This window comes from Pongo pygmaeus, chromosome 4 (genome assembly GCF_028885625.2).
Source record: "Pongo pygmaeus isolate AG05252 chromosome 4, NHGRI_mPonPyg2-v2.0_pri, whole genome shotgun sequence".
Classification (NCBI taxonomy): Eukaryota; Metazoa; Chordata; class Mammalia; order Primates; family Hominidae; genus Pongo; species Pongo pygmaeus.
The window spans coordinates 80,855,629-80,868,067 of NC_072377.2; the positions used below are offsets into that span (position 1 = coordinate 80,855,629).

The 12,439-nt window shown below is 45.2% G+C and overlaps 1 protein-coding gene across 9 annotated transcripts in view; it reads left to right on the plus strand.

Moving 5' to 3' along the window:
- The window catches only part of PDE8B (phosphodiesterase 8B), a 256,055-nt gene that overhangs the window by 22,717 nt on the left and 220,899 nt on the right, over positions 1–12,439 (plus strand). For 3 of the 9 annotated variants that reach the window (XM_063664924.1, XM_054489758.2, XM_054489760.2), the window contains exon 1: positions 10,889–11,667. The exons of 3 other annotated variants lie outside the window; for them this stretch is intronic. In XM_063664924.1, coding sequence (XP_063520994.1) covers positions 11,329–11,667 — 339 coding nt within the window. In that variant the 5' untranslated portion in view covers positions 10,889–11,328. Of the gene's footprint in view, positions 1–10,420; positions 10,450–10,887; positions 11,668–12,439 lie in introns of those variants that run through there. 3 more of the 9 variants (XM_054489756.2, XM_054489757.2, XM_054489761.2) reach the window with 2 other exon arrangements.

The window sequence follows — 12,439 nt, forward strand, 5'->3', positions numbered from 1 at the left end:
AAGGAAAATCTTAAATACTAGCTTGATTTCTTAATTTAATAACAAAAAACAATTCTCATAACATGTATCGCCTAACATGTCACTTTCACTTTAAAAGTCTAAAGAGTTGAGGTTTCTTTTCTTTTAAAGTTGATGTTTATGTTGGTGATTTAAAAAAGATCAGATCCCTGTTATGAAGGATCTTAACCTTGTCTTTTAGATCTCAGTGAGAAATGCAGTACATGTAGCATTAGCCATATTTCTTTTTTAGAGGCCTATGTAGGATATTTATAACCTGTAAAAGTTTGATGACTTCATGCTCAGGAGAAAGCAAGTAATTACCTAGCCAAGCTAGGTGGGTGTTCAGGTTAATGGTAAACAGAAAGGAGATGTTGAAAGATTTCATATCTAAAGGGTAAAAACACAAGAGAAGTATACAGAGATAAAACATGTAAAGTATAAGACTGTTACATAGTAAGCTACCTCCGAAGTAGCAGCCATTATTATTATTATTCTGCCAGTATTTTGAAAATAATTGTATCTGTTTTGTGTACTTAAACTGGATTGAATTGACACTATCTCCCCCTGCCCTGTCCTCCAGACCTCTGCTTCCTAGAACTTTATTTATTGTTCTTAAAACATAATGGGACTTTTGTCTTCTCAGGTTTAAACTCTATATAGTAAAAAAAAGAAAAAGAAAAAGAAAAAGAAAATCAAGTACTGTACTGGAAATTTATATCATTCTGCTGGTGTGTATTTAAACATTAAGTTTACTTCTACAAATAAGCCTCTCCTTCCACTAGCCCCACTCCCACATCTCAGAAAAGGTAAAGGGGACTATTGAAAACCTGTCCTTAGAAGTCCTTGGTTTTGTGAGGCTTGTAGACATCCTAAAATTCACAACCTTATATTTTGTTTCAGAAAATGAAACATCACAGGTGAAGGGCTTTTTTTTAAAAAAATTTTGTTTTGTTTTGTTCTGTTCTCTGTCATTGTTTTTGTTTTGCAATATCTTACTACATGTACAGAAGTAGTTTTCAAAGTGTGATCCCTGAGTAAGTAGCATTAACATCACCTGGGAATTATGTAGAAGTGCAGATTCTCAGGCCTCGCAATCTGTGTTTAGGCAGTTCTGGTATATGCTAAAGTTTGATAGCCACTAGTGTTGAGTACCCTGGAAAGCTCTCTCACATCTTACTGAATCTATTTCTGTCTATGATATTATAAGCCTCAAATATGAGGTATGAAGAAGTAATCAGTCATGCCCCCAGTGACTGTTGCCTTGGAGATGTTTAATGGTGTGACATGGGAAGTGCCATGCTGCAGAGCAAATGTCAAACCCTAAGAAGGGAGAGACTTTCTGCCACAAGCTTCCAGAGCACCTCCTTTCACAGCCCTAGCGGCCACAGTGTAAGAAGATTAAGAAACCAGAACTGCAGAAGGTACTAAAGAAGCAGGGCCTTCAGGCAGAGCTGCAGCCTCGAGGCACCTTAAGCTAGTTAAGAAGTAAGATCCCAGGGCTCAAAAGCAGTTCTTGAAGCAAGAGTATCAAAAGGCTGACTTTAGCAATCTAGACATGGAGCTAAAAACTAGCATCACTGCGTAGGCCTGACTGTGGGGAAGCCCAAGGAAGTCTTGGCAGAAACTGTTTACTTAGCCACCCTAGAAAAGGGCGATGGTGCGTTTGTCAATAAAGAGGATCTGAAGGCTGACATATCTATCTGTCCTCCTCATAAGGGCTCATTATTGGTTCAGCAAATATTGAACATGTACCATTTCTCGTTCTAAGTACTAGAGATCCAGCAGCAAACACAAAAGAGGTTGCTGGCCTCATGTCTCTCACATTCTAATCATGTTCTGGGGAGAGTTCAGTGTCAGCACTGGCTTTGGGTGGATGCTTTCTGGTTTCCAGACTCAAGATTCTGGGTCCCAGAAAGTGCAAATCCAGATGAAGAATTCCCTTGATAGACAAAGCTTATTTCTCCTGGGAGTGCTCCCCAATCTCATTTGCACTTTGTCCTAGACATCTAACCTGGAAATTTTGCAATCAGTTTTGATATCACTGGCTCCCTGGCTCCTTATCTAATCAGGCACCAGATCCTAAGGATTCGTCTTCAGTAAGGTCCATGGAATTCCCCTCCCCACCCTTTTTTTCTGTTTTTACAAATTCCATCTACTCAATGTCTCTGTATTTGTTTGCTAGGGCCGCCATAATAAAATAGCACAGACTGGGTGGCTTAAACAACAGAAACTTATTTTCTCACAATTCTGGAGCCTAGAAGTCTCAGGTAAAGGTGCCAGCAGGGTAGGTGTCTGGTGAGGCCTCCCTCCTCAACTTGCAGGTGGTGCATTCTCTCTGTGTGGTCTTTTCTCTGTGTGCATGCAGGAGAGAGTGGGCAATCTCTGCTGTCTCTTCTTCTTATAGGGACACCAGTCTTATTGGATTAGGGCCCCACCCTTATGACCTCGTAACCTTAGTTACCTCCTAAGAGGCCTTGTCTCCAAATATAGCCACACTGGGGGTTAGGCTTCAAAATACAAATTTTGGGCGGCCACAATTCAGTACATAACAATCCCTATTATCCCATTCCTGGGTTATTATAGGTCCTTACTGATCTTCATTCCTGACTTCCTTCACCAGTCCTTCTTGAATATGCAACTGGATTCATTTCAGTAAAATAGTACAGTTGACTCTTGAACACCATGAGTTTGAACTGTGTGAGTTCACTTTCATGTGGATTTTCTTCTGCCTCTGCAATCCCTGAAACAGCAAGATCAACCCCTCCTCCTCTTCCTCCTCAGCTTACTTAACATGAAGATGAAAAGAATGAAGACCTTAATGATGATCCACTTTCACTTAATGAATAGTAAATATATTTTATTTTTCTCATGTTTTTCTTAATAACATTTTCTTTTCTCTAGCTTACTTTATTGTAAGACTATAGTATATACTACATATAACATGTAAAATATGTGTTAATTGACTGCTTATGTTATCTGTAAGGCTTCTGGTCAATAGTAGGTTATTAGTAATTTTTTTTTTTTTTTTTTTGAGACAGAGTCTCGCTCTCTTGCCCAGGCTGGAGTGCAGTGGTGTGATCTAGGCTCACTGTAACCTCTGCCTCCCAGGTTCAAGCGATTCTCCTGCCTCAGCCTCCTGTGTAGCTGGGACTACAGGGGTGTGCCACCATGCCTGGCTAATTTTTATTTTTAGTACAGATGGGGTTTCACCATGTGAAAGTGGCCTCAAGTGATCCACCCACCTTGGGCTCCCAAAGTGCTGGGATTACAGGTTAGAGCCAATGTGCCTGGCCTGTAGTTAAGTTTTTGAGGAGTCAAAAGTAACATGTGGATTTTTGACTGTGTGGCAGTTGGTACCCCTAACACTGTGTTGTTCAAGGGTCAACTGTATTTTAAAGTTACAGTTTTATTGAAAACATCAGTGATTTCTAACGACTAGAATTTAGCCAAACTGCTTAGTCTGGCATTTGGCTCCCTGGTCATAGTCTCCCTTGTCAGCCAAAATAATGTTATTCTCTTCTTCCATACCACAAACCTTTTTGAGTCATCTGCCTCTTTGTTCTTCAAGCATTTAGCAAGTGTTCCCACCTCTAGGCCTTAAGCACATTATTCTCTCTGGAATGTCCTCTTTTCCACTTATTCAAATACTGCCCTTTCTTCCAAGAGCTATACTCTGTCTCCTCAGTGGCATCTCCCGGATAATTTCCACCCACAGTGATCTTTCTCTCTGGGCTTGGATTAATTTTTCAAAGCAAATGTTAACGCAATTCTCTTGTGTGTATGTCTGTGTTCCTAACTGAATTGTCTGAGGGCAAATACTAAATCTTTTACTTCTTCGTATCCCTCACAGCACCTGGCACAGTGGTGGTGCTCAAACCATGTTCTCATGGCATCATGGCTGGCTGGCTGGCTGGATGGAAAAAGAATGATATTCCCTTTGATAAAGTTTTCTGGGAATCTTAGCTTAAATGTCACGTCCTCTGAGAAAACTTTCATCATCCTAGCCCAGTCTCACTCTATCACATCAACATATTTTAAATCCCTATATAACCTGCATCACTACCAGAGAATTTGTTTGTCCTTCCAACTCCCCCTAATATCCTAAACTCCATAGAAATAGGGACTGTTTGTCTTGTTTCTCAGTGCTTAGTTAGCATGTGATACATGGTAGCCACTCAGTAAGCATTTACTGAATGAATGGATGAATTTAGCATCATATTAGTGTAATGAAATCTTTTGGAATGGATAATATGCCTAGCAAGGTGTGCATGCAGGCAGGAGAGGGCCTGCTTAGAAACCTGAACTTTAAAAAATTGCCCATGAGACATTTAGGAAATCTCACACTCATTTAGAAACAGCTGTGCCTTGTGCCTTGCTTTATAGATTGTAAATGTTAAAAAAAAATTGGTATGAATTAATAATTTGTACCCTTAGTTTTTTTTTTTTTTTTTTTTTTGTACCTTGACTTAGAATACCTAAAAACCTCAAAGTGCTATGTGAGAGTATTCATGGAGGCTGGGCACAGTGGCTCATGCCTGTAATCCCAGCACTTTAGGAGGCGGAGGCAGGCAGAGCACCTGAGGTCAGGAGTTCAAGAACAGCCTGGCCAACATGGTTAAAACCATCTCTACTAAAAATATAAAAAAATTAGCCGGGTGTGGTGGCATGCACCTGTATTCCCAGCTATTTGGGAGGCTGAGGCGGGAGAATCACTTGAACCTGGGAGGCGGAGGTTGCAGTGAGCCGAGATCACACCACTGTACTCCAGCCTGGGTGACAGAATGAGACTCTGTCTCAAAAAAAAAAAAAAAAAGTATTCATGTTAATCATTTGGCGAACAACAATATTTTTTGCAAGACAATGGATTTGTTTTCTAAATCTAGATTTTCACACAGGATGTTTCCTTAAGGGTGGTACAACCTACAGTGACTTCCATTACATAGAGAAGTTGTTTCAGGGTCTTCCACCTTCATTTCTTTTTTCTTCTTCCAGTGTTATCATCCCTGCCTTAGGAGACACTGTCTAGTTACCCTGTCTGCTCACTGCCTTCTGGTGCCACCAAGTTTAGTTCTGTGTCTGTGCCTTTGTTCATGCTGTTCCCTGTGATTGAAAAGTTCTTGTTGAGGCCCAACTGACATGCCCCCTTCTTCCCTTCCCAATGACCATAACTACTTTTATAGAATTGACAATACCACTCATCTTTGTTCTGGCCCCTTGACACTCATGGATTGTACTATATTCTCATGTGTAAGTCCCGTCTGCCTGATTGCTCTATAAGTTCCTTTGGAGTAGGACTGCACCTTGTGTTTCATTTCTATATCCGTTTATGTCTGATGCTTTTGTGAAATGTATTTGTAAGACTTTAGGAAATGAATGTTCCATCTCTCCTAGCCTGACTATTGGGGTCCAAAGTTCTGGAGGTGAGTAGCATTCTGGAGTCTCTCTGCAGGGCTAATCCAGCCCCTCCCTGTGGGGTGCTTGTTAACAGGAAGGACAGATCACTTTTGTACTATGCAGACTCAGGACCCAGCACTCGGTGGCCTCCAAGTTTCATGATGTTGACCTAAGGAAGTCAGATGTTGGCTGACTCTCCTCCTACACATTCTCTGTTTGCATTTTCTACAACTGGCAAGAGAAAACCGTTCTATGGGCCAAATCCTCTCCTTAGTTTCACTTGGCCTGTGGCAGAAGGTCCAAGAAGTGATGCACTTCTTATAGTTTAAAATACAACTTATTTTTACTGTCTTGAAAGAGCTGTCTCTGTAAACTCACTTGGTAGGACTATTTCACCATGAAAGTGGCTTCCCATGGCTTTCTTTGTCTCTCACTTTCTTTTTTCCTCTCTGGGTGTCTGGTTCTGTGAGGTTTCCTTTGTAAATGTGTATGCACTGGTTTCTCTGTCTCCATCTATCTCTGATTCTCTCCCTTTTAAATTTATTTTCCATCTTTTACCTTCTGTCCAAAGGAAAAAAAAATCAGTGGAAATCCATAAAAGGAAATAGAGTTACCTAAATACTTTTTGTGGAGAGGATTAGGAAATATTACACTTACTCATTTACGTGGCTTTTTATGCACTGAAACTGTTTTTCAGAAAAATAAATTTGTCGTTTCTTGTCTACACCACTTTATACTCACTTATGAACCTCAACATATGTTCATACATCGTCTATATTTGTAATCAATCTATGTATGTATCTATTTTTAACCTAACATTGTTTTGTTAGGTTTTATATTACTATAAATAGTAATATTTATATGTGATTTGTTGAGCCATTCCCTAAGTGTTTGATGGTTGAATTATCTCCAGTTTCATTATTGTAGACAACATTGCTACCAACAACTTTGTACAAATTATTATATTTTATTATTCTGGCTTTTTCTGATATACATTACCAAAAGACTACCATGATCTAATCAAAGGCATTCACTGACTTTAAAAACTAAAAACACAGAGCATAAAACTCTATTAAAAACAAACAAATAAAATAACCCCTTCCATTTTGGGTTATAACAGTTAAGAGAAAGGCAAAAGACAAAGAAATGGGAGAAAATTATTCATTCATAAATTCAACAAATATCTGAGCACTTACCATGTCCTAGGCACTGTTCCAAAAGTATGGGATCCATCAGTGAATAAGAAGCCCCCAAACCCCTGATTTGTAGAGCCAATATTCTAGTGGGAGAAGGCAGACAATAAACATAATAGTAAGTGAGCTAATTATATAATAAGTTGAAAGGTGATATGTGCTATGAAATAAGAAAAATAGCAGGCTAAGGGGAATCAGGAGTGGTAGAGGAACAATAGAGGTATGTGGGTTGCAATTTCAAACACGGGTTGGGAATAGGCATCACTGAGTAGGAAACGTTTGAGCAGAGACTTGAAGGAGGTGAGGAAGTTAGCCTTGCAAATACTGATGAAGCTGCACAACAGGCAGGGGGAACAGCTACTGGCTAACAATGTTGGATATCCTGGAGAGACAATGAGGAGGCTGGTGCGGCTGGAGCAGTGAGGGTGGGCTCAGCAAGGTCGCCAGGATCCACATCAGGTAGGGTCTTCGAGGCACTTATAAGGACTTAAACTTCAAGGAGGCTGTGGAAAGGTTATACTGGATTCACTTTCTTTGAAAGGACAGATGCTGGACCTATCCTTAACCCCTGAACAAAGTCTCTGGGATGGAACCAGGGAACTGTTGTATTTCTGGCAAATTCCTCAGGGTGGTTCTGTTATGCATGTGGATTCAGGATTACTCTTTCTGTTCAAAAGTCCCACAATTCTAAATATAAAATAATTTAATAAAAGGAAGCAAAAATTTCACAGCATTCTCCAATGTTGGTGATTTAGAGACTCTGGAGATCATCTAGGAAATTGAAGCCCAAAGGTTAAGTGACTTGCTTAAGGTTACACAGCCACAAGAGGCAGAACTCGGTTTCAGATTCACTCATCTAACCCTGAATTCAATGTACCTTCCACTGTACTGGGCTGCCTAATAAACGGTATCATTTCACTTATCAGGTGGTTAGATTTCCAATAGCTCCACCATTAGGAACATAGTTTGAATCCAGAAGCTCTATAAGGTTGATTGGTTGATTAAATATTTGGTTATCTAAAAATCAATCAGATAGCTGCTATTGTTTTAACCTTTACAGCGAAGAATCATTCAAAATGTATTAATCACATTTTCTGCTTCTCTAGAGGAATTCTGAAGAGTCACGCCATCTTAGAATTGGAAGGGACCTTAATTGTTCAGGATCTTGCAGTGCCTGTGGGCCATAATTTTACAGTTAGCTCTTATTTAATACTATTATAAAACACATAAGCCATTCAGGTGACCCTGGACATATTGGAGGTTTTGTTTTACAATGTTTCCGATTTAGTTTACTTTCTTTTGATTTGCTTCTTGGATATTTTCTGTCGCTGAATTTTTCTCCACTTAATTATTGTTTTAATAATGTTGGTCTTTCTGGCCTTATTCTGTAACTTGGGCCTAATTTTTATCAGCAGTGTCTGAGCTTGTAGTCTTTGCTGTCACCTGGGATGCACTGAAGTGGTCAGTGGCAATTGGTTCAGAAATCTCTTCTATGGGTCAGAACTCAGGCTTCAGAACTAAGCTGTGGAAATGATTTCAGTTAAACCATTTCCCTTCCACTTGCACACTTCTGCAAGTTTCAGCAGCCAGATCTGTTCCAGCAATGGGGGCAGGTTGCACATTCCCACTGAGAACACTTGGTGGAGATTATAAGGACACATTATTTTTTTCTTTCACTAAGCCAGAATTGGCAGTTGAAGATGTGTTTGAGCTACTGGCTGCTTTGGGAATGGGAAGAAAAATGTATATCTAGTGCATTTCCCCTTCTATCTTATATTCCAACAAAGAAGTTTCAGTCAATGAAAGTCACTGGTCCTAATATGAACTGTTCAGTTAACCCACTAAAGCAGCCTAGTCCTATTCACTAGCTACCTTGAGGTCACCTACTCTTTGAAGGCTTAATTATTCTTATTTTTTAATGTAGAAAGTTCAACCTAAATTTGTTTCTGGGTGACTTGTAGCTTCATGATTCAGCTCCTAATGTTGTCCACCAGAAGATTGGTTGTAATTTCTGTTTCATCACAGTCTTCTTGCCTTTCAAAGCCTCAGTGAGTGACTGGTGCTTTTTTCTGGGTGGTTTCATTGCATTCCTAGAGAAAACTCTGAAAAAGTAGCCATGTGTCATGAGAATTAGCATGGCTCTAAATTTCAATAGTGAAGGCTGTCACTGATAGCTCCATGAAAGGTAATGACTGAAATGCTATATGCATTATCACAGATAAGCTTTAGGAATGATTAAACCCTGACTTGAACGTTACATCAGGGACTAGTATAGAGACTAGTGTTTTTGCAATTTAACTCTGATGTTGTTTTCCCAGGTCCTAAATTGTCCTTTGGAAGTAGAGCAGATGGTAGCTATGAGGCTTAGTTTTAAATGAATGACTGTCCCCATATCTCAGTCTCAGCCATTTAATGTGGTGTTCTTATAGGCATGGATGGGACAAGGAAACATGGATCTCAGCAGCCTGGAAGGGAACTGTGGTGGAGGCTATGATGCCAGGAAAGGACTTACTCCTCCAGCTACTGGGAGTGCTGCCAGCAGAAAGCCCTTGGCTCAGCTGACATCTCCTAGGGGCAGTGCCTCAGCTGAAGACAGCCACCTTGCCCAAGATCGCTGAGGTGTCCTGCATGTAAAGACTGGTCCATGCTGGGGTATAAAGGCCCACCAGAACAACTGAGAACCCAGCCCCAACTCAGAACAACTCTGAAGCATCATCCTACCTTCAGAATCCTCCCTGCAGGGATGCCTGAGGCTTGGTCAATTTCTCCCTCTGCTCAAGCTTGCCTCCCTCCCTTCTCTCCCTTTATTTCCTCCCACAAATGTTGACTACAAGAGCACTTCCTAAAAAGCCTCCCTCTGCCTGCTAAACACCATCTCAGAATCTGCTTCTAGGGGGACCCAACCTGTGCAGAAATTTTATGGGCAATTTGCCTGTCCATTAAAAAATACAGCATAGATTTTTTCCAGGTTAGCTGGAGATGGAGTTTTTTTGCATCAAAAAAAGCTAAACTGAGAAGAGAAGCAAAGGTAGAAGAATAAGGTTAGACTCTTTCTCTGTATATCTGAATTTGGGATTGGGAATGATACCTTGCTTCTGTATGAAATTTAGAAACTGTCTTTTGAAGTCTTCATCCAGTCACATCCAAGAGTGGTCCAGGAAGAAAAAGGAAAATAAGAATGAAAAAAAAAAACACAAAACAACACCTTAAAATCAGATACTTCTCTGTGCCTTGCATTAAGCCTCTATGTTATTGCCCTTGTCCGTATAAGCAACTCTAGATAAAATCCTTTCTTAGACCATCTAATTTATCTCCCCATGCCATTGTGGCAATCGGGCAGGAATTACTGCGGGAACCAGTGACTGAATGGGCAGTGGTGTCTCGCAGCTGTAACTCAGAGTTCACAAGGGAAGGATGAACAGCAGCCATCCTTCTAAAGGCATTCTTCCTCTCCTCCAGCACAGCTCGGTCTGTGCATGCCTCACCAAGGAGAATGAGGGAAGGCCTTGCTGACGGCCCAGCCCAGAGTGTGAGGAACAGCAGTTGACATGGGCGGCTGGACGGGGTAGAAACCAGCATGAACATTTAGTGACACCTAAGGAAGAGATGAAAATGGGGGAGAAAGCCAAGAACCATCAGACAGCTTCTTTCTGTTCTTGCCTTGGATCTTAGGGGAACGTATGTGTTCAAGGGTGCCTTCCTCCGCAGGGCCTCCCATCCCTTGGCATAAACTTCCAAACGATGAGTAGACATGGAATGGGCTTCTTCTGAAGACTGGGTCACCATCCAACTCAGCCTTCGGAGTAGGCGGTGGGGCTGGGGGAAGAGGACGGAACCATGAGGTCTCTCCATCACTTACCGGGTGTGTTGAGAGGCAAGCAAATGCAGTGGGTGGGCCTGGGCTGTAGGGCCCCTGCCATTTCGGGAGGGGCTTCCTGGTGTTTAGCTCTGAGATTTGTGAAAATGTGTTGGTGAAAAGCGAGAGGCTTACACAGCCCTTCAGGGGAAGAGGGGCTGGGGCGCTGGGGGCGGCGTCGGGATGAGTGCAGAAGAGACGAGGCCTCTGGACAGCGGAGGAGGAGGGGAGGGCGCCGAGGCGCGGTGCCAGCTGCCGCGCACAGGGGCCCCGCGGCGGAGCCGAGCCGCGGGCACGCTCTGCCCTGTCGGGAGAGCTCGGGGAGCGGCGGGAGGGGCGGAGGGGCGCAGTGGGGCCCGGGCGGCTGCGGCCGCGGAGCCGGGGCACCTGAGGAGGAAGGAGGGTGGGAGAGAGGGAGGGAGGGGACGGGCGCAGACCGAAAGTGGGGAAAGAAGGTGCAGGCAGGCGGGCAGGCGGGCGGGCGCCCTGGCCCAGGGCCGCGGGTGCGGGAGCCCGGCGAGGTCGAGCTGGGCGGCGGCGGGGGCCGCGCCGAGGGAGGAGGGGAAGGCGGAGGCGCGGGGAGCGTGTTTGGGGCGCCGCGGCGGGGAGGGTGGCGGCCGCTGGTGCGCGCGGGGCGCTGTGTGTGCGCGCTCCCCCGCTCGGGGAGGAAGATGGCCCAAAAGGGAAAGTTGGGGTGACGCGCGTGGTCCCCGGAGGCTCGGCGGGGGGCACCGCGGCCAGCCCGACGGAGCGGCGGACACACAGGCCGGGGGGCGCGCAGTCCGGGCGCCGCCGCGGCCGCCCCCTCACTGCAGGTGGCAGCGGGTGCGCTGGGTCCCGGCGGCCGCGGGCGCGGGCGGGCGCGCGGGGGAGCCCGGCGGAGGGATGGGCTGCGCCCCCAGCATCCATGTCTCGCAGAGCGGCGTGATCTACTGCCGGGACTCGGACGAGTCCAGCTCCCCCCGCCAAACCACCAGCGTGTCGCAGGGCCCGGCGGCACCCCTGCCCGGCCTCTTCGTTCAGACCGACGCCGCCGACGCCATCCCTCCGAGCCGCGCGTCGGGACCCCCCAGCGCAGCCCGCGTTCGCAGGGCCCGCATCGAGCTGGGCAGCGGTAGCAGCGCGGGTTCCGCAGCCCCCGCCGCGACCACCAGCAGGGGCCGGAGGCGCCACTGCTGCAGCAGCGCCGAGGCCGAGACTCAGACCTGCTACACCAGCGTGAAGGTAAATGCCGCGCGCTGGCACACGCTGTGGGGGCCGTCCGCCCCGTCGGCGGGGCTCGCACGGGTAGGGGGCTCCGGCGGAGTTGGGTGACCGTGACGCGGTTGGTTTCGAGAGGTTGTCACTAAGGAGGAGTTTACTTTTCATTTGTGGAGATGATGGGAGCCCAGGAAATGTGGTCAGAAAAAGGACCCTGGAGGGGTCCTGGGAGCGTCCTTAGCTGGTCCTGGGGGACCGGGCGGGGAAGGGAGCGCAGAGGGAAGCAGGTGGGCTGGCCTGTTCCTCCTTGAGGGCACGAAGGCTGTGGCTTGGTTTATGCAGGAAGAGGGGTGGGGACCATTGAGAGCATTCGGTGGCCAGTCCTGTTGAATGAAATCTGAGCACTGAGCTGTATTTGCATGCCTTGTAGGTGACTGGTGCAGTTGCAGCACCAGGATAGATAGTGCCCCATATTCCGATTTTTACCTGGGATTACCAGCCAGGCTGGAGTCTCAGCACAGGGACCGAGCGTAGGGATTTGTGAATGAATGGGTGTTCGTGTTTTGAGAAGAGATGTGGGAACGGAGCAGAGTGGAACCTGTTGTTTGTCACTGTAGCGTTTCTCTGGGTTGGCTGCATCCTAGACAGAATTGAGAGAACCGGGCCATGAGTTCGGAGTGTCAGCAGAGCCACCGTGAGGGGACGTGGTTTCCAGTGCAGTACAGCTGTCTGAGGATGATTGTGCACATACAACTGATCTTTCCAGAGAGTGGGATTTTGAGGAAGTGGAAAAAAT